Source organism: Rutilus rutilus (genome assembly GCF_951802725.1).
Source record: "Rutilus rutilus genome assembly, chromosome: 19".
Lineage (NCBI taxonomy): Eukaryota > Metazoa > Chordata > Actinopteri > Cypriniformes > Leuciscidae > Rutilus > Rutilus rutilus.
Genome location: NC_140232.1, coordinates 4,571,261 through 4,594,183, shown reverse-complemented (window position 1 = coordinate 4,594,183; position 22,923 = coordinate 4,571,261). Strand labels below are relative to the sequence as shown.

Genomic DNA, 22,923 nt, shown 5'->3' with positions numbered 1-22,923 from the left:
CCATCCACAATTTAAATGATCACATTTGAAAATATAAAATATCACACGTCAGTTTAGCCCTACGTGTTTGACGACTGGACAGAATTATTTATAATAAAGACGCTCTGAACAGGTAGCCTACATTTGATATTATATCATTCCCTATTGATTCAATGATGTCCTTATTTTATGGAATGTCAGGCCTGCCAAAATACTAAATAAATATACAAACAAATGAAAAACGGACATTATCTCAGACTTATTAATGGAGCTCAGAGTGGCAAGAATTTTAGGTCCACAGCGACACCTTGTGGGATTGATAAGAGCTTGCCTTTATTGATGAGACTCAGAACACAGAAGAACCAGAGCAAAGACACTGAAGTCTACGCAAGCATATTGATCAATGCGTTTGAAACACGACTGCAAATTCAGTTTACAATCATGTTTCATAATTTTGCATGCATGTATGTGGTACGTATATTTGTATTTAATATTTAATTCTGTATATTTAGTGCTGATTGTTTGATTCACGGGTATTGAAAAATGTAAATGTGAAAAGTGAATGAGAAAGAGAATTTGAGAGATCTATGCATTTTCAGATAAAACAATTACTTAAAAGAGTGTATTTATTACATGTTTAGAATATGTTGGTACTAGTTTATGTATACATCTAAGGAGTTGATATCCAGATAATTATAAAATGCCTTAATTGTATTTTTTGTACACTTTAAATAGTGTTATGGATTAGAAGTGCACATTATTAACAGCACATGTGACCAACTGTTAAAAGTGTGTACATTTTGGAAAGTGGAAAATTTTTAGACAGTGGGAAACCATCAGCGAGTTTTGTGTTTAATCCTCTCCCCCTCTATTCAGGGGTCCAACATTTTGGAGGCACCGCTGGGATCGACAGTGCAGAACAAGAGTTTCACTTGCCTGCTGATGAACAAGTTCCTTCTCCCATGTCATCTGCTGAAAGTCACCAAGAGGGTGAAAGAGAACAAACTTACCAGCTGCCTACAAGGGAAAGACACCCACCAAGAGTTCTTACCTATGATGAACTTGGTCCACCGACTTATGATGTTAGGCAACTAAATGGGATCTTGCAGATACCACAACAAAACTGACCTTACTTGTCTGTCGATATGGTTGCCACCTGTTCATCAATACTCTCTGAGGTTAGTAAGCTGGGCAGTGATTGGTGGGATGGTGACATCAGGAATGAGCTCAAGCTTCAGAACCTCCAACTCCACCAAGTCCAAGACTGTGTCTGGGATCCCAGTGAGCATGAATAGGTGGAGCTCCAACTTCTCTTGGGAGTGTTTGTGATCCTCTGCCGAGGCTTTTCCAAAGTCCATTCGTTGTTATGGTTCAGCTGGCGAAGTTTGTTCTCGCTGACCTCTGAGAGGAACACCAAGACTGTGTCTGGGATCCCATTGAGCATGAATAGGTGGAGCTCCAACTTCTCTTGGGAGTTTTTGGTGATCCTCTGCCGAAACTTTTCCAAAGTCCATTCGTTGTTAAGGTTCAGCTGGCGAAGTTTGTTCTCACTGACCTCTGAGAGGAACACCGCAAATCGCTTGGAATACAGGGGTCGCACTGGTCAATCATATGCAGCATGAAGGTGAAGTCGTTTTTCACATCTGGGACGTCACTGTATCTGCTCCCCTCTCGGATAGACTCAAACGAGTACTTCTTGAGGGAACGTCGAAGCATCTAGCTGAGGGTGTATACGCAGATCATGCCATACACGATAACTAGACTAATGTAGAAGCAGGCTAAAATCTTGAAGAGAGTGGCCAAGGGATGGGCGCAGTTGTACATGTGAATTCGAAACTTCTTCACCTTCTCAAACAACGCCTTAGCTGGTTCACCTGCCTTTTTGTCCAGGACACCAGTCTCGGATGCATGGGAACACTCGCTTCAATGTTTTCACTAACATACGAAGCCTTCTTATCGAAGGAGCCATTCATTTTCACCAGAGCTTTGGGGTCGCTTTCCTCCACGACATGGCGAGTCAAAACATTTCAGGAGGATAGACACAAAATGTTCCAGTTTTGAGCTTGTCCAAGGGAACTTGAACCAGAAGTTTCTGCAAGCCAGAAAGATGAGCGTATACAGGAGCACAAAATATGGGAAATACTTAGCAAACAAGTGAAGCTTGTTTTCATAGCACACAGCATCGACATAGTCCTACTGGTGTCGATCAAGGTCGTACTGGATTCCTTGGGGTTCAAGGGCACAGTAAATGTTGAATTGAAATCAGTGGCGTAGCAAGTTAGTCCCGGGCTCATATGCAAAAAAAATTATATGGGCCCCCCTAACCCCGCCCTCCAAGTACATTGAAGAGACAAATAATAAATAAATAAATACCATACCAAACAATTCCATAAAATAAAACACTACCCAACAACTTTTCACAACCAGAACGGAACAAAAAAGTCTAACATAATCAAGGCTCAGTCAGTGTCAATAATAAACTACTGCATGCATACAAACGATCTTGACACAGCAGCCCAAAATGTAAAAGCACAAACCTACTCACTAATTTTAGTTGGATTCTCCAGGCCTTTCTTTCGGCAAATTCATCCACGATGTCCTTGGTGTTTAATTCACGGCTTTGTGCATTCTCAATTAATAAGACGGTCTGTTCTGTGACATGATTTTTTTTATTAGCTTCAGTTTAAAAAAAAAAGAAGAGCCCTCTGCTGAAGCAACAAGAACCTCTCACACACGGTTTTCTTTTTTAATTTGGCGCTACGACGCTCCGTAGTTCTACAACAGCTAACATCTGAAACATATTTTACCGAAGTCGAGGACGAAGTCTTCTCCGGCTGCTACACAAGACGACTCCGCCAAAAGAATACTCTGGCTTTCTTGTCATCTATTATTAGCCATTTCCAATAATAACACTGAAGAATTCAATTGAATTAAATAGTCTCCTCTGGCTTTGGAGAGTCTGTGACCCCAGGATTCAAATCCTGTTTGTCTAAGGCAGGGCAGTGTCTGAAGCAGTGTCTCCTCAGCTGGATCTTACCTAATACTCCACATGTCCATTCAGGAACAGCAGCAGCACTGATGTGTGGATGTGTCAGCGTAAACTGATCAACCGAAAGGTACGGACTCCTCTCATCCTCCAAACGCTTACACTCTCTCCCTTCATTTGTATTCAAAGCTGTATTCAAAATTGCACTCTGTCGGACAGTGTGTTAGCGAGCTGCTATAAGAAAGCCAACCAGATCATCTGAATCTCCACACAAAGCCGTTGCTGTATCATCATTAACATCCCATTGAACCTCCTCGCCTGGTTTCGATTCCCTTTAAACTCTGAAGCATCTCGGCAGCTCATCCCTCATGGCCTCTTCATCGGGGAACGACGATGACCTGACGATCCCGAGGGCGGCGATCAATAAAATGATTAAAGAAACGCTTCCCAATGTGCGAGTAGCGAACAATGCCAGAGAGCTGGTAGTGAAATGTCTGCACAGAGCTCATTCACCTCGTCTCATCAGAGGTCAGCGACATCTGCAATAAATCAGAGAAGAAGACTATATATCCCCTGAACATGTTATAAACAAACTCGAAACCTAAGGATTCTTTGCATGATAAACGGTTACAGTCTAGCACCTTAAAGGATTAGTTCACTTTCAGAAATTTTTTTGCTGATAATTTACTCACCCCGATGTCATCCAATATATCCATGTCTTTCTTTCTTCAGTCAAAAAGAAATTAAGGTTTTTGAGGAAAACATTCCAGGATTTTTCTACACAGAATTGACTTCAATGGCAACCAACTATTCCAACATTCAAAGAAGGTTCAAATGTCCGTCTCAATGCAGCTTCAAAGTCTCGACACGATCCCAGTCGAGAAATAAGGGTCTTATCTAGCGAAACGATCGGTCATTTCCTAAAAAAAAATATATATATATATATATATATATATATACACATGTATATACTTTTTATCCACAAATGCCCGTCTTGTACCATCTCCGAGATGCGCCACGTATAACGTCATCACGTTGGAAAGGTCACGAAAAAAAAATCATAATAATAATAAATTAAAACAAAGATGTCGGACGATTTTGAAGGTGGAGGAGAAAATGAGATGACATTTTTCACCCTTCCCTACCTTTTTGAACCGGAGTACACAAACAAGTAACTTAGATAGATGACGTGACACGTGACCTTTCCAACGTGATGACGCAATGTGTGGCACATCTCAGAGATGGTACACGATGAGCATTTGTGGTTAAAAAGTATACGAGTATATGAGACGGACATTTGAACCTTCAAACCGTTGGTTGCCATTGAAGTCCATTATATGGAGAAAAATCCAGGAATGTTTTCCTCAAAAACCTTAATTTCTTTTCGACTGAAGAAAGAAAGACATGGATATCTTGGATGACGTCTGAAATTGAGAAAACTATGGACTGTTTGCTGTATGGACTGTGGTTTTGAGAGGATATTGAACTCTTGAAAGTCAAAGAAAATATGGACTGTTGTTTCGTGCCGCTTCAGTTTTGCACTTTGAGACACTTCTGGACTGTTCTTTCTTAAAAAACTTGGATTTGTCCCAGAAAGTGAACTTTTAAGTTCGGGATGATCCACGGACTGTTAAAATGCTGAAGAGTTAAAAGAACTCTTGCACTACAAAAATCTTGTGTGGAACACAAAAGGGACTGAAAGACAAGAGAATGGTAATGTCGAGGCGACATTGATTTTTGTAGGGGAGTGTGTGACAGATTGAAATATGTATTTTATAAATCCCTAAATCTGAGAAACATTGACTGTACTATAGTCACGCTACTTTGAATGTGTGTAAAAAGGTTTGTAAAATGTAAATAATTCATTTAAATGGAATTTTGGGTTCATCTGCGATCGATTAGTTTGGCACAATGCGACGTGCAATCGATTACCCTTGTCTTGTTGAACACTAGGGGGAGAACTCGCGGGGTTTTTCCATTCCACATAAAGTTCGCAGCAGGAAAACATCCGTGAGTTTTGTGTTTAATCTTCTCCCCCTCTATTCAGGGGTACAACATAACCCTTAGGCTTGTTTATGTTATCAAACAGCTAATATGTTGCTAATGTTACACAAACTACGTTCCCGTTCGCCATCTCAGTCTGCCTTCTAACAATCATCAGAAACGATTTGATCAACTCAGAACGTCAGTGGAGAAAGGCATATAATTCATCATCGTAATATACATCTGCTATATTGCTAAATCTACCCGATTTTTCATATCAACAGAAATATATAAGGGATAACCTGGCTTCTCCCGAGACTCCTCTGCTAGTTCGCTGTTAATGATTGATGGTTGATCTGATTGGTTACAAGGTAGTTTGTGACGTCAGAAACACCAGCGATTTCAAAGCGTGTTTTTGAGACTGTCTTTGGTTCACTGCAGTTTTAAGGAGAAAATACTCAGCAATGGTGTCGACTTATGAATTTACACATGCTTTGTCTTAAAGCATATTAAAAACACCACATAGACATATAAACAACATTAAAAGCTGGATTTACACCACAGGGGGACTTTAATATCTGTCTAATTGTAGTGTATTTTATGCAAACACTACATTTTACCATATTGTGCCAAATTGCAACAAACAGCACATTATGCTCCAAAGACCGATAACCACTCCTAATGTCATAAAGATATAGTCATCATGAAGCAATATCAGGTCTAAATCCAAACAGTGATGACTGCAAACAGGGCCTAAAATTAACACGCGCTAAACACCAAATGCCCGTAAAAATCAGTGTAGGCGAGTATGAATCGGTGTCAATCGCCAGCTGGCCGGTAAAGTTTTTATGAATTCTAACAATGAGATGTTGTGAGAACATGAACGTGAACGACGCTGAGGACAGTTGACAGGCCAGTGCTGCATCAGTTTAAGCCTTGCTAATTTAAATATTCAAGCATGAAAAGATGCCACAGGGAACTCAATTCATTAAAGGGGTGATGAACTGAGAAATCTAATTTTCCTTGAGCTTTTGACATATAAGAGGTCATCATACTATAAGAATATCCTGTAAGTTTCAGAACTGAAAACTTCCTTGTTAGTCCAATAAAAGCTTTTATTGACACCAGGCACAGCGAACGGGACCTATGACAGAAGAGCAGAAGAAGATCAACGCCTACTTCAGCACTGCCTGTTTAGCCCCGCCCACCGATTTGCGCATTACATGAAACTCATTATAATATGCAAAACTGTTATCCAATCATAGCAGTGGGCGTTTACTTCCGTCCTTCGGATGAGACGTAAAACCGAGGTCCTGACTCTCTGTGGTCATTAAAAATCCCAGGATGTCCTTCGAAAAAGAGTAGGGGTGAAACCCCGGCATCCTGGCCAAATCTGCCCCTTGGCCTCTGTCCATCATGGCCTCCTAATCATCCCCATACACTGATTGGCTTCATCACTGTCTCCTCTCCACCAGTAAGCTGGTGTGTGGTGGGCGTTCTGGCGCAATATGGCTGCCGTCGCATCATCCAAGTGGATGCTGCACATTGGTGGTGGTTGAGGAGATTCCCCCCTTCCATATGTAAAGCGCTTTGAGGTCTCAGAAAGAGCGCTATATAAATGTAACGAATTATTATTATTATTAAGTCTTCAATGCGGCACGTCCATAAAAACCGAGCGTTTCAGGAGCTAGGCTCAAAACCAGGGCAGAAAATAGCCTATTACTTGTTCATTTTGAACAAACCAAGCGAACGTCATAAGTTGTGACCTCAGACAACAATATAAAAAAGCCATTTCATGACCCCTTTAATTTATCCAGAAAGCTCCGTCTCAGACAGCGCACGAATACTGAATTGAACTGTCTTTCACATCTTCTTGCGCCTGAATGGACAAAATCAAAAATCCTCTCGGCTAGTATCCTTGTAAACAGTCAGTTACATCTTAAATTAATGTAAAAGGTTGAGAAATAAAGCACGTGTATCCGTGTGTAACAGTATCCTGGATCCATGCATTCGGTCTTAAAGTGACAGCAGCCTAATAAACCTGCATTTTTAATGTTAATCAAACACTCACTGCTCTTGACTGAATAACTTTTGTAACTTTAATTTTTTATTTATACAGTGACTTACACTACAGTGTAGTGTTCTTTTACATTTGATTAGCCTACTTTATTTGGGGGTTTGGCTAAAAATGAGTTTTAGGCCCTGACTGCCAATATTACCTTTGAGGAATTGTGTTGTAGAATGTATAAAAATTATGATGACTTATGAACACACACACAAAAAAAACATCCTCCTCCTAACAAAACAATATATATCTACTACATGTGGTCTAAGTTTAACATATTTGAAAGGCAATTTCCACCATTAGGGGGCTGATTCAATAAATTAAACAAAAGAAAAAAGGTATTTATGGCACTTTTTTTATTAACTTAAAGTTTCAAACTCAAACCCAGATTTTTATAAATGTATTAGTTATTCTAACCCACAGTATTTACATGTGTAATAGTGTCTCACTCCTGAACGACAATTCATAAATTCTTCTAAATAAATTTCCTTGCACTTATAAATAATTTCCGCTCGTTCACTCGGGAGTTCTCCATCGGTGACAGCACATGGGAATATTTCCTCACAAAGGGATATACAGCATTCGATTCCCAGCAGCCGTTCCTCAAACTCGGTTTTCCAGAAGAGCTTGGAAGTCCGGTGAACAAACCAACTTGTGTTTAATGTGTCCCAGCACAGACATGTCTCCCCTTCTGCCCTCGGTATTCACGGAGACCAGTTCCTACAAAAACACAGAGACACTAATAAAACTAGATGGAAACAGAAAAGCATGTAATCAGACAGATTAAGAAGCTAGAGAGTGTAAAGATTGTGTGTACAGCTTCAGACCCAAAGCTATATTGGCCATGTGCTTATATAGTGTCTGTGTCACCAATTTCATTACATTGTTTGGCATTTGAACTTTGGGTTTACAAATGCTGTCCTAACATCTTCACCCCAGCAGTCGGCAGTAATTCCTCAACCAAACCATCAGATCAGCAGCGAACGCAGGCACTAATCCTGACACATTTGAAAATGCTTTTCTTTTCTTTTCTTTTTTTTTTACTTTGTCCTCAGATAAATGTGAAAACGCAGCTTTTGCATTGTAGTTTGGACTTAAAACATTTGGAATATTTTAGGTATTTGAAAACAATGATGCATATTGTACACTACCCATAGATAAATACCGGTATGCACTGTTTACTTTCACATTTTTGTTAAAGATAAATGCAGGAATGTCATATGAAGATTATACGAAGTAACAAAGATGAAAGAAAAATGTACTCACTGAACTCACCATTTTCAAATGTGTCCAGATTAATATACGCACACTTTAAATAAACTATATGTGGGTCATTGACGAATAAGGTTTTTAAAAGTGTAAAAAACTAGAATGGAGATATAACTATATTTGAAACCATTTTTTAGTTTACCTAGGTGTTAACAATAAGATTTTGTGGTTTGTACAATCAATTAACACTGTTTTTTGTCATTTTTCACAAGATGGAAAAAATTTGTCACCAAAAAAGTCATTCGGTTTAACCACTGATTTGAAAGTTAAAAACTGATTTGACATTGATGTTGAGATAGTATATAGTGTGTACCACAGAAGAAATATTAAATAAAATGATCACTGATCTCATAAATGTAATCATTTATTGGACTACTCTAAACACTTCAACATATTCAAGTAAAACATTGCACAGGGAAAGGAGAAAAAGAGCCTTATCTGCTTTATATTTGTATTATTGTAGTTCCTTTAGTTATTAAAAACAATATTATTCCATTTAAATATTTACTATATCGGTTTTACCGAATGACACTTCAAAATCTTTAAAATACCTTTATATGTAGTCAAATATAATTAAAACCTTTTGGATTCAGTAAAAGAGATCAAGTTGTACTACCTTACATACTTTGGATGTTATATATTTGTTTTTTTATTATTATTATTAAGGCCTTTGGACAAAAGAATGACCCGTCACGTCATTGACCCATGTGCAGTCACATTTTCTGTTGTTTGCTGAATTTTCGCTGGCAAAACCCAGTTATTTCAATAGAAACCCACGCCATCAGGAATTTCACGATTGTGAAAGTTTTCGCAAGATAGTCATTCAGATTTGCATTGACCAACAGAAAGCTGCTTGGTTTTAAAGTGACTTCAGTGTGAGCTGAGCTTCATACATCACTACACTGCTGAAAGTTGAAAATTGTGCTAAAATGTATTTAATGTGACCATGCCTTATCAGGCATTTTACAATGATTAGCTATGTTTCTTTCCACCTTTTTTATGCAAATTTTAGGATATCGCATTAAAAAAAAAAGAAACACTGGATGGAAACTCCAAATGCAAATAAATTAATAATACAAATAATTAGAAGTTTTATTTATAGTGACTTTCCCAAACTCAAGGTTACTGTGCAGAGAAACAAATACTGAATTATGAAATACTAAAAATGTGTATAAATGCACTCAATTGACCCTTCACAGGGAGTCTGATTGACAGGCGATCTGACCAATCATAATCCGCCGAATCTGCCATTTTTGTCCGACAAAGCAGTCAGGAGAGTTTGTAGATTAGCGTTGGAGGATTTGAACTTGAAAAGCGGAGTGTACTGACGTCTTTCCGCGGTTAAAACAACATTCCTTCTTATGTTCATTCATGTTTATTTGATGCTATAAATTAACTAGAAGGAGGAGATGGGCGGTTCACGAGCAGCTCTAACTGAGGCGCTACAGCGATCTGTCAGACACATTAAAGAGCCACAAAACGGTATTTAATGTTTACATTTCTTTAAAAAAAAATGACCAAATGTGAAAGTTGAGACTTTGTTTCATATTAAAAGTGACCTGGTCTGTCCTGTCTGTCAGCGTGTTGTCAGTGTCCTCTCTGCTCCACGATCATGCACAATGTATTTTTCACTGCGTGAGAACATGGCGTGGCTTGTCTGACATAGCAACAGTAACTATAGGAGGCGGGTCTTTGCGAACGGTCAACTGAGGCGGATTATTTTTTATCTGATAAGACGACACAACTATGATGGAAACCAAAACTCATGTGACTTTGCCTCAACAGAGGATGTGATTGGATAACCAGCGGACCAATCGCAGCAACTTCCATTTTTATCACAGAAATTTTGCACTAATTTCCCATGAAGTGACGATTTTGTTCTCTTGAACACATGGGATGGAAACGCTGCTTCATCCACAAATGTTTTATGCGATATTCCAATTTTGCGCTCGGGTTAAATTCGCACCTTTGATGGAAACATAGCTACTGAAAACCGTACTGTTGTTCTGAGTGTGACTGACCTGCAGGAAGGCACATGGGGTTCCCAAGGCCACATCCAGGGTCACGTTACCCAGAATAAGCTGCACTTTCCCCGACTTCCTTACGAGCATCTTTCCCACCAAACCCTCCTGTAGATCCTTCAGACAACAGCTGTTCTCTTCTTGAGACTCCTCCTGACACGCAAACACACAGGAGAACAAAAACACATGAGCATATGCAAACACTGACATGGCCATGTGACCTAAACCTAGCTAGTGGCAACCTGTGTCTCGGTCTTCTGCATCATGGTCTGTCCATCACTGGACTGAACCTCTGTTTTAGTGGGCCGGACGTCAGTGGTGGGCGGCTGGCCTGGCAGCGAATCAGGGAGCTGCATGAAGAGAAGCTCCTCCTCTTTGCAGTGATTCCACACCTCCAGTAAATCAGGCAGCAAATCAGGTTCGGGCAAGGGTGGCAGTCTGAACATAGGCTCCGCCGCCTTTGCTTCAGGAATATCCAGCGGCTCCTGCTTGACTGGAGGAAGACGAGGCGGGATGATAGAGAAAGAGTTGTGTCACTCTTCAATTCTGTTTAATGAATGCTCAGTAAAGAAAATTACATTTTTCAAGTATCTGTACTTTATTGGAGTATTTTTTATTTTGGGAAACTTTTCCCACTACATTCCATAAAAACATGTTGTTCCTCATTATTTTGACCAGTAGAAAACGTTATTTAACCTGTTAACGTCCCCCTGTAGTCAAAAATTTCATCCCTTAAAAGACATCATTGATCATCAAAATTACATGCTTAAACGTTTTTTTTTATGAATATGCAAATGAGCCCCGCCTCCACTCACTCACACCAGCTCAGAGATCCACTCGTTGATGATCACACGTTGACCAGATTGGTTACAAGGTAGTTTCTAACAATGTTGTTTATATGTCTATGTGGTGTTTTTAATATGCTTTAAGACAAACCATGTGTAAATTCATAAGTCGACCCCATTGCTGAGTATTTTCTCCTTAAAACTGCAGTGAACCAAAGACAGTCTCAAAAACACGCTTTGAAATCGCTGGTGTTTCTGACGTCACAAACTACCTTGTAACCAATCAGATCAACGTGTGATCGCCAACGAGTGGATCTCTGAGCTGAGTGAGTGAGTGGAGGCGGGGCTCATTTGCATATTCATAGATCCACGTATACTAAATGAGGCAAGGGTGTCGAGTTACATTCAAGATATTTTAAGGCATGAAGATTTTTTTTTTTCAAGAAAAAAAACGTTTAAATATGTCATTTTGGTGATCAAAGATGAGTTTTAAAGGATAAAATGATTGCCTACAGGGGGACTTTAACACATTGTGATTACTTAATTGCATTGCCTTCCTTATTGACTAGTGCCGGCTACTTGAAAACTCATAATGTCAGATTGAGCCGTAACCTATTTAAGCTCTATCTGTGTGTCTAGCACATTGTATCCCCCATGTATTTTGAGCAGTATGATGGAGTATAAAAAATTGCTAAATAAATAAACATCCATCAATCAGTACTTTTTACTTTTTGTGAATTGGTGGTGAAATTTCACAGGCAAAAAATTGTCAATAGTGACTTTTGTGTAAGTTGAGCTTCATACATCTCTACACTTTCAACCCAAGCAGCTTTCTGTTGGTCAACGCCACAACCACGCGTGACCAAATCTGTGTGGGAACCTTCTTCACCCTCATGTGAAACTCTCCCTGACTGACTTCACATCTGCACACACAGATAACAGCATGGAGTGTCGTCGCTCCTACCCTTGACCTCAGCGCCAGTGCTGATGGGTTCAGGATCTGAAGAGCTCTTCTCACTGAACTCCTGCTTGAAGACCCATCCGGACACGGCCAGCGGCAGCTGCACAGGACAGCTCTCTCTTTCACCTCGCAGGTGAGGGTCGTCCACAAACTACAGCACACACACACACACACACACACAACACAGACTTGCCATCATGTTCTCAGTTAAGAAATTGGCAATACAAACTCGAAAAAGTTCATTTATTTCAGTAACTCAACTTAAAAGGTGAAACTAATATATTATATAGAAAATGACATGCAAAGTGAGATATTTCAAGCCTTTATTTGTTATAATTTTGATGATTATGACTTACAGCTTATGAACATTTTCAAAATTTCTGAGATTTTGAATTTGGGGTTTTCATAAGCTGTAAGCCATAATCATCCAAATTATAACAAATAAAGGCTTGAAATATCTCACTTTCCATGTCATTTTCTATATAATATATTAGTTTCACCTTTTAAGTTGAATTACTGAAATAAATGAACTTTTGCACGATATTCAATTTTTTCGAGTTTCACCTGTATTTGCATTTGAGAGAATCACATAAAAAAGTGGCCTAGGTCATATTTCACTTCAAAATCAAAATATAAAAAAGGTGAATTAAATAAATGTGTTGTATTAAGAAAATTAAGCCTATATTTACATAGATTTTGCATTATGAAATTTTGCCTCAATAACTGCCATCATTGTAAAGCATCAAGTTATTTTACATTTGATTTAGATTTTTGTTAGACCCATTTTCAGTGGTGATTAATTTTTTTTTTTTTTAAATCAAAGAAGTACAAGACAAGTAATACTATAATTATGTATAATATTTTACGATATAACAGTATATTTATTGTATTGAAGTATTAAAGTATTAAAGTAAAGCTCTGTTGTGCAGCACATTGTTTGACAAAAAAAGATAAGTTTAATTCACACGATTAAAAGATAAATTAAATTAATGATTTATGCCTTCATTTGATTGACATGAACAATTTAAAAACAACACAATTTCTGAAAAAAGTGAATAAAAAGTTATGAATTAAATTAATTTGACATGCTTTTTGATTATTACAATTTAATTAAACCATTAAAATGCAATGCAGAGAACTTAAAACAGAAAAAACAGAAGTTGGTTGGCCAAACAATAAAACGGAATTTCAGGGGAAAAAATAAAACTTTGAATAAATTGTCGTTAAACTGTACAAGTTTCATGATTTCAGTTAATTAGACATGCTTTTTGATTACTAAAATTTTAAGTCCAAAAAAATGTAATCTAGAACCATTAAAACTGAAAAGAAATTAATTTGGGAAATAAGCTCTATTTTCTTAATGTAAAGCAGAATTTGGTTTTGGGCTGTAAGACGAGTCTGCACGGGTTTGATTAGTTAATCGCTAGTTAATAAGCTTCTATTTTTGTTTCTGAAATCATACATTGTCCTTCTCCAGTTTGCGCAGGATTTCTTTTGTCTCCTCTTCGGTCTCTTTCTCCTTTTTGATGTTGATGATGGGCGAAGGGCCAGTGTTTGCCGTTTCTCTGGTGTCATCGTATAAGCCTAATCAAATATAGAAAAGAAAGACAAGAAAATACCAATTATATTTAACATTAAACTAAATCAATGGTAAACAACTGTAAACACCCAAGATATTAACCCCAATATTCTGATTACTGACTGATCAATATGGCTGTTTCAATTCTTAAATTCACTATTTCTTCCCCACATTCTTGAATATTCGGCTACTGGAGTCAATTGGCACCATATAACTGCATTAGCATTTAACATTATTTTAGAGATTTCACTCTCAAAGAGCAATTTCTGTCCAATTAAATGTTTGATCATGAATTTTTTTTTTTTAAAGCTTTGATTCACTTTCATAACCTTTAAGACTGGAAAGCATTATAAAATTCCCTAATTATTCCAGGTTTTCTATAAATATTAAAACTCTGGTTCAAAGCCTTTTTACATATGCAATACCGTTCAAAAGCGGTCAGTGCGATTTTTGTGTGGAAATTAATACTCAGATTAAATTGATTCAAAAATGACAGTAAGGACATTTAAAAATGTTACAAAATATAAATGTTTTTAATAAATGCTGTTATTTTGAAGTTTCTATTCATCCTGAAAAAAGTCTCACGCTTTAACTTTTGGGTCAGTGAGGTTTTTTTTATTTTTTTATGAACAGTAAAAACTTCTGAACTTTGTATTCATTAAATAATCCTGAGGAAAACTGTATCACGGTTTCCACAGAAATATGAAGCAGCACAACTGTTTTCAACATTGATAATAATCAGAAACATCTCATTATATCAGGATTATTTCTGAAGGATCATGTGACACTGAAGACTGGAGTAATGATGCTGAACATTTAGCTTTGATCACAGGAGTAAATAACATTTCACAATATATTCATATCTTTTAAAATGTAACAAAAATATTTCACAATATTACTGTTTCTCCTTGGTCAGCAGAAGAGACTTTCAAAAACATTAAAAATCTTACCAACCTCATATTTTTGAACGGTAGAGCAGGTGTACATACATTTATGAATAAATTACGGCTCATAAGTAGTTTAATTCACTAGTGTCACAGATATTTGAAGACATCTGAAAACTGTTAAAAGCTTTAATGACATTCAGTGTGACTGACATCATGCTCAAATCACAGTACCTGTCCTAACGATCTCTCAAATCCTCCTTTACCTTTCCTCCTGGCCATCATCTCAGCGGGACCCTGCTCAAAGATCGAGTGAGACTGTATGACCTCAGGACGGCCCCGTCCCCTCCCTCGCCCGTCCCGCTGCCGGCCTCGATCCACATCCTTCTTATCCCGTCTCTTTCCTTCATCAGCTTTTAATCTGTGGCACAGCATCACTTGTAAGTAACAGTGACGCACTCGTTATGTCACCAGTGCATGATGGACTGAGGAACACTAGGAATAAACGAGTCTGCACTTACTCCTCTTTCGATTTTCGACCGATAATATTGGGGGTGAAGGTTTTCTGCGGGACAAATGACAACACACTTGAAATTTAATCTGAAATGTTCAGTAGTGAGTGACTAGCAGGGTTTGAAATTAACTTTTTCACTCACCAGCCAATTTGGCTGCTAAATTTCTACAAGCCAAAACAAAAAAAGAAAAAGAACTACTGGTCAAAAGTTTTAGATCGGTAAGATTTTTTATGTTTTTAAAAGAAGTCTCTTCTGCTCACCAAGGCTGCATTTATTTGATTAAAAAAAAACAAAAACAAAACAGTAATATTGTGAAATATTATGACAATTTAAAATAACTGTTTTCTATGTGCATATACAGTAAAGTGTAATTTATTCCTGTGATCAAAGCTGAATTTTCAGCATCATTACTCCAGTCTTCAGAGTCACATGATCCTACAGAAATCATTCTAATATGATGATTTGATGCTCAAAAAACATTCATTATTATTTTCAATGTTGAAAACAGTCGTGTACTATTTTTTTCAAAATTCTTTGATGAATAGAAAGTTCAAAAGAACAGCATTTATTTAAAACAGAATCTTTTCTAACATTATTAATGTCTTTACTGTAACTTTTGATCAGTTTAACTCATCCTTGATGAATAAAAGTATTGATTTATTTTATTTATTTCCCCCAAAAGTAAAATGTAAATTCTTACTGACCCCAAACTTTTGTACGGTAGTGTTTAATGTTACAAAAGCTTTCCATTTCAGATAAATGCTGTTCTTTTCAACTTTCTGTTCATCATAGCATCATGAAATAAAAATGTAAATAACTGTTTTCAACATTTATAATAATCATAAATGTTTCTTGAGCATCAAATCATCATATTAGAATGATTTCTGAAGGATCATGTGACACTGAATACTGGAATAATGATGCTGGAAATTCAGCTTTGATCACTGGAATAAATGACACTTTACTGTATATTCACATAGAAAACAGCTGTTTTAAATTGGAATAATATTTCACAATATTACTGTTTTTGTTTGTATTTTTAATCAAATAAATGCAGCCTTGGTGAGCAGAAGAGACTTCTTTTATAAACATGAAAAATCTTACCGATCAAAAACTTTTGAAGTTTTTGTGTATATATATATATATATATATATATATATATATATATATATATATAAAATTTGGATTTCATACATTAATTTCTTATTGAAACAAAATCCTGTCATCCATCCATCTCCTCCCTTCCTCTTTCATCCTCATCATTTTCACCATAAATGTGTTTTAGATGGACAGAATACAGTACAGAGAACATCAAACAAATGCAGGATGTTGGAAAATAACAACGTCTTTTCTGTTAACCAGATGCTTTTTAATCTTCGCTTTTGCTTCAATGTACATGAAGAAGCGCACCGTTATTTGTGCGTAGTGACGTGTGTTCACGTAAGCCAGATATGAGATATGATAATACGCTGTATCATGGTGACTCACGAATTGAGGATTCGCGCTAAATCTGCGCTGATTTTGTTTACACGAACTTCCCCAGCAAAGTGAGTAAACATAATAAGTAACACGTCAAATTGGCTCGTGATTTGACAGTGTACTACAGTGTTCATTTCAAACCCTGGTGACTAGCATGTTCAGCTATGAATGGTAACCTTTTTGACGCCTCCTAACGTGAGGTCTCTGGAGCGCATTGTGGGAAGGCGTCCCGGAGTGATGGAGGCGGGGAGCCGGCGGCCCATCGGCAACCCTCTGGCTCCGCCCACCTGAGGGGTCCTCGGGGGCCCGCCGGGGTCACCAGAGCCCTCCATCTCACTGACACAAGAGAAGAAGAGATGTTACCAAATCACTGCAAACTTCAATGTCAATTAAATACCACATGATGTTACAATCATATCCAAAAACAGACTATACTAACACATACAGGCTCCGTCCGAAATCACAATACTTCCCTACTATATAGTATTCGAAAAACAGTAAGGTGAAAAGTCCCCGGATGATATACTACTTCCGCCGGGATTATGAAGTGTGATGGACACTTTACACAGTCCCAATCCCATGAGGCCACAGGAGAAGATTTATGAGTGACAGTGAACCTAGGCTGGTTGGTCATGTGACAGTAACAATATGACGAATGTAGTAGTACGTCCGAATCTCATTCAGACTACCCATATTCATACCATTTAACGATCACAAAGTAAATTAAAATTCAAATGTAGTGCCTTCTCAGACAGTATGTGATTTCGGACTAAGAATGTAGATGAAAAATATGATTAATTATTATATTTAATTATGAGTAATAATCATAAGGACCGATATCCTTATTATATGATTATAATCATTAATATGATTAATATCATAATAACCCTGCGGGGTCACCAGAGCCCTCCATCTCACTGACACAAGACAAGAGATGTTACCAAATCACTGCAAACTTCTATATGTCAATTAAATGGCACATGATTTTGATTACAAGCTAGAGCTGCACGATTAATCGCAATGAAACCGCACGCGATTTGGCAAAGGCTGCGATTATTTAATGTGCAGCTTGTCAGTGCAGAACGGCTGATCGGTAGTAAATGCTCCATCTGAACACCAGAGGGCATCTCTCACACACACACACACACACACACACACACCACTTTTCCATCTGAACACCAGAGGGCGTCTCTCACACACACACACACACCACACCACATATCCATCTGAACACTAGAGGGCGTCACACACACCACTTTTCCATCTGAACACCAAAGGGCGTCTCTCACACACACACACACACACACACACACCACACATCCATCTGAACACCAGAGGGTGTCTCACACACACACACCACTTATCCATCTGAACACCAAAGGGAATCTCTCATACACACACACACCATATATCCATGTGAACACCAGAGGGCGTCTCACACACACACACACACACACACACACGCCAAATATGCCCCGCCGCAGAACTACAATAATGCACACCATTCCAGGAAACCCCTACATCATACTATCTGTATCTGAATAACAGAAGATTGAAACACTTTGATTGATTAAACATGACTAATAAACACAACGACTGCCTTATTCTGTGTAAGAAGCACATCATCTCACAGAAGGAGGAGCTCAACTGTCCTTATGGAGTGAGTTTGGAGTAAAGCATGTTATTAAATGTTGTCTTTTGTTGGACAAGGTTCATAAACGCAAGGTTCACACGTTTGACGTGTGTTGCTTTTTCAAAATCACGTTATAAGTGACTTACTAGCGTTTACTACTGATCACAGAGCCGTACGTCACTGACAAGCTGCACATACATTTTTTTTTATATACAAAAATAAAAATAAATAAATAAATAATTGCAGCCTTTGCGATTTTATAATCGCAATAATCCAAATCGGTTAAGTGTGATTAATCGTGCAGCCCTATGCAAAACAGCTTTATAACATATACAGGCTGCATCCAAAATCACATACTTTCCTACTATATAGTAGCAGAAAAACAATATGTAACAAAAGAAGTATGTCTGAATTCACAGGTCTCATAAAAGAGTCGGCTAAAGTCCCCGGATGATCTACTACTCCCGGTGAGATTCTGAAGGGTGAATATGATGGACACTTTGGCTGAGTCCGAAATCACATTATCTTAAATACTCATCTTGAATAAGTAATTACTTTCATGACCGCTAAAAAAAAAAGCTTGTTCTGTTCTATATAGTATGAATTAGTGCTGGGCAACGATTAAGCCTAATCGCATCCAAAATAAAAGTTTGTGTTTACATAATATATGTGTGTCTAATGTGTATAGCCTAATTCTTTTTTAAATATAAATACACACATATACATTTAAGAAAAATGTGTTATTCATATATAAAATATTTATTTATATATAATATAAATGATGTATAAATAATATATATACAGTATATACATGCAAATATTTCTTAAATATATACATGCATATGTGTGTATTTACATATACAAAATATTTATACACACATATATTATGTAAACACAAACTTTTATTTTGGATGCGATTAATCGTTGCCCAAGATATATAGGTAAATCAAGGAAAGAAGAGGTTGTTTATAATAGAATAATTTTAAGACATTCCAAATGAAATTAATAGCACACTTAAAATAATAGGGAAGCATCCAAATGGGTTATGTGAACAATGTCATGTTAAAGAAACAATACCTCATGCGATTCTCAAATGTATCAAGTATGAAAAAGAAAGGAACAATAATATAAAAGAAATGAAGAAAATGGAATTTAAGAATTGGTAGGTCACGTGATAATGACAACATGGCGAATCTAATACGTCATACTATTTAGAACCATAGACTGGGTTTAGAACATACTTGTCTAAACAAGCGGTCGTGAAAGTAATTACATATTCAAAATAACTCAAGAGAGAATGCTATTTCGGACGCAGCCACACACACATGCACGTGTTTTTAATATATATTAATGAATAGATTTTAAATATTACAATTTCTAAATAATTAAATTAAAACTCAGATAACCTTCACAGTCTTAATGAGAACTACGTGTTGTAAAAGTTCTAGCGTTGGTGTTATTATGCTGGAATTCTCATAACAATTCCCATTATGAATATTTAGGATTGATCCCAGACTCTCACAGAAATTCTGTACAAATTGTGAAGAACTGTTGTTAAGGATGAAGGACTAAAATAGTTAGGAATACTGCAATGCTGACACGCCACGATGCTCTGAACATTCAGTCGCAGATGTTTATAGATCTGAAATATATATTTACAGCAAACCGGTACTTCCACGCTTCCAAACACATGGCGAGACAAACACACAGTGGCAGATCCATGACAGTAAAGCTAACGTTACACTTACCAGTGCGCTCACACTAGTGCAGAGACTCGTCAAACACCGCCTTACTCCAAAAATATCACAAATATAGCAAAATAACAGGCAAAATCGAGATTTTAGTTATAACGATGATGAAAGATACTGCAAGTTTGTTTAAGGAGGAGTTTCACGCGCAATGACACTTTGACCCGTGTGACGGAGTGATGTGATTGGTGAACGTCAACTCTGCAAACCTTTGCGCAGAATTTTTAACCTCTTAACTGCATAGACATGAACATGCACTATCCAAACTTAAATGGTTGTAATTCATAAATGCTGTAATCCAGACCTAAAGTTGGTCTCTTTTTAAAGAAGACACTCAGATTATTGCTGAAGTAAAAGCACTTCAAAAAGTGAAAGTGCTATAGAAGTTTAAGTTTACTGTAAAGCAAATGTACTGTACTAAACATTTGTATTTTATACAAAATATGTGTTTTACAAAATATTTTTTTATTATAAAATTGTTATAAAATTAAATTCATATGTCTAAACAAGTTGTTTTCCAAATTTGGAGTTGATATCACAGACTAAAAAAAGAAAAAAGATTTTGTTTAGGCATAATACCAATAAATACCCAGTCATAGTGTCAACCACATTCCATTGAATTATTATTTTTTATTTTTTATACACATTTCTGTCACAATATCACTTCAATCACAAAACAGTCCAAATACGAAACCTTGAGTCTCAGACCTTTCCAACGATATGTGTTTTGTCAAGATTAATTTTCTTTTTTTATAAAATAGTTAAAATAAATTTGTAATATGAAGTATGACACCGTCCACTAGGGGGAGGAGCCTGCTTAAAGTTTTTAAAGTACAGTTTCCAGGATAACGCAATGTCCAATTTCAAAATGGTTTTCACAGGATAAATTTAGAGTTTTTAAGCTTTTGAAGGATATCTCATTTATGATGATTACTAAAATATGTGGCAGGGGGAAAAAAAGGCAATAAAAAAGAGTGCTAAGCGGGACATTGTCAGTTAAAGGCGTAACACGACTCCCGTTTTATTTCAAGTAAAATTTTATAGTAAAAAAGTAGTAGTACTATAGTAGCAACCTCACCTTTCTCTTGATAGACATTTGTTAATCACATATTGGATATATATCTGTATTGGGGTAATTTTTTAAAGGAAAAAATATAACCTATATTACAACAATTAAATTAAAGGGGTGGTATAATGCCCTTCGAGTGTGTATGTGAAGTCTTAGCTCAAAATACCCCACAGATATTTTTATATTGCATGTTAAAATTGTCACTTTTTGAGGGTGAGCAAAAACGCACCGTTTTTGTGTCTGTCCCTTTAAATGCAAATGAGCTGCTGCTCCCGTCACAGAGGGCGGAGCTTCAACAGCTTGTGTCCTTTTACCTCACACACATGCACTGAAAATTTCCAAAACTTTTAGCCTTTTATGTTCAAACCGGAGTCAGACAAAGATAGAGAGACTCAAGAAGAAGTGACAACATGTAGAAGCAACAGGACATTTCTGAATGGTTAGTTGATGAATTCATGTAGCTGATGTGTAGTTATCTTTTAGTCATTGATTAGCATATTCTGTCTTGATAATCTATAAATCTTGTCCCGGGGACGGGGTTTATGTAAATTGTAGGGTTCATGATGTCACTAACCCGGGAGGAATGATGTGTAGTCTCTACCAGCCGTTTGTTGTAGTCCTTAAAAAGCAATTTCTTTAAAAGCAAATATCTCCCTTTGCTTTGAACTTTGAGCGTCGTAACTTTGCAGATGTTGTTTATGCTCAAACAGCAACATTACACACTAACTAAAGTTAGAAAAGTGAAATCATAATCAACCACCCCTTTAATCTTTATCCTTATATTATTTTAATATGTAAAAAATCAAGGATAATTGTGCTTTCAGCAAATATAAACCTTTTTAAACCTCCCTATCTGCCACCACAAATACATATTTTTTTGTTTTTGAATCAAATTTCTATAATTACAGAATATTCCTCAGAAATCAGGTCAGAAAACAACCCCAGTTTTGGTTTGTTGTGGCTTAAAGTTTTACATTATTGCATGAATATGAGAACTGATAAATGTTTTGATCTGTGTTTTGTTTGATAACCTGACTATTCAATCCGTGTTCATTTTCATTTAGTTTTGAATAAAAAAATATTTCCATGCGTGAACAAATCTGTACGTCTATAAGGGTTTTTGTCGTTGCACGGCTGTCAGGGTCTGTTGTGTTTTAATTATCCACTGTTCTTCAATTTCACTCCATCATCCTGAGAGAAGACGGCGATCTTCAACACAAGTGAGCGTCGAGTCACACACACATAACCGCATCACACACAGCGAGCCTTGAACGTTTGACCTTCAGAGAGCATACCGTTTGACCTGTGCGTTCTGGCGGTCAGAAGTCGTTGTGTTTGGTGTGTGTGGTGATTGTCGTGTTCTGGCGGTCAGAAGTCGTTGTGTTTGGTGTGTTTGGTGATTGTCGTGTTCTGGCGGTCAGAAGTCGTTGTGTTTGGTGTGTTTGGTGATTGTCGTGTTCTGGCGGTCAGAAGTCGTTGTGTTTGGTGTGTGTGGTGATTGTCGTGTGCTGGCGGTCAGAAGTCGTTGTGTTTGGTGTGTTTGGTGATTGTCGTGTTCTTGCGGTCAGAAGTCGTTGTGTTTGGTGTGTGTGGTGATTGTCGTGTTCTGGCGGTCAGAAGTCGTTGTGTTTGGTGTGTTTGGTGATTGTCGTGTGCTGGCGGTCAGAAGTCGTTGTGTTTGGCGTGTGTGGTGATTGTCGTGTTCTGGCGGTCAGAAGTCGTTGTGTTTGGCGTGTGTGGTGATTGTCGTGTGCTGGCGGTCAGAAGTCGTTGTGTTTGGTGTGTGTGGTGATTGTCGTGTTCTGGCGGTCAGAAGTCGTTGTGTTTGGTGTGTACGATTGTCGTGTGCTGGCGGTCAGAAGTCGTTGTGTTTTGGCGTGTGTGGTGATTGTCGTGTGCTGGCGGTCAGAAGTCGTTGTGTTTGGTGTGTGTGGTGATTGTCGTGTTCTGGCGGTCAGAAGTCGTTG

General features: G+C 37.5%; 1 protein-coding gene across 2 annotated transcripts; it reads right to left on the bottom strand.

The window, feature by feature from the left end:
• Positions 1-7,034: 7,034 nt before the first annotated feature.
• On the bottom strand, positions 7,035-20,074 carry polr3d (polymerase (RNA) III (DNA directed) polypeptide D). Of its 2 annotated transcripts, none has more exons than XM_084388805.1 (9): positions 19,888-20,074; positions 16,683-16,842; positions 15,034-15,077; positions 14,779-14,933; positions 13,512-13,633; positions 12,053-12,200; positions 10,546-10,796; positions 10,304-10,456; positions 7,035-7,733 (listed from the first exon to the last, which is right to left on the bottom strand). In XM_084388805.1, the coding sequence occupies exons 2-9, from the start codon at positions 16,836-16,838 to the stop codon at positions 7,617-7,619; spliced, it is 1,146 nt and encodes a 381-aa protein (XP_084244931.1). In that variant the 5' UTR covers positions 16,839-16,842; positions 19,888-20,074; the 3' UTR covers positions 7,035-7,616. The 2 variants fall into 2 exon arrangements, with proteins under 2 accessions (XP_084244931.1, XP_084244932.1); XM_084388806.1 differs by having other exon boundaries at positions 16,683-16,838; positions 19,888-20,018.
• Between the last annotated feature and the right edge of the window lie 2,849 nt (positions 20,075-22,923).

What these genes read in the sequence shown, in the direction of transcription:
- polr3d (XM_084388805.1), bottom strand. Translation starts at nt 16,838, where the DNA reads ATGGAGGGCTCTGGTGACCCCGGCGGGCCCCCGAGGACCCCTCAGGTG. An exon ending in CACTGGCGCTGAGGTCAAGG is followed by an intron (nt 10,797 to 12,052) that starts GTAGGAGCGACG and finishes GTCTTCCTCCAG; the next exon opens with TCAAGCAGGAGCCGCTGGAT. An exon ending in TGCAGAAGACCGAGACACAG is followed by an intron (nt 10,457 to 10,545) that starts GTTGCCACTAGC and finishes TTTGCGTGTCAG; the next exon opens with GAGGAGTCTCAAGAAGAGAA.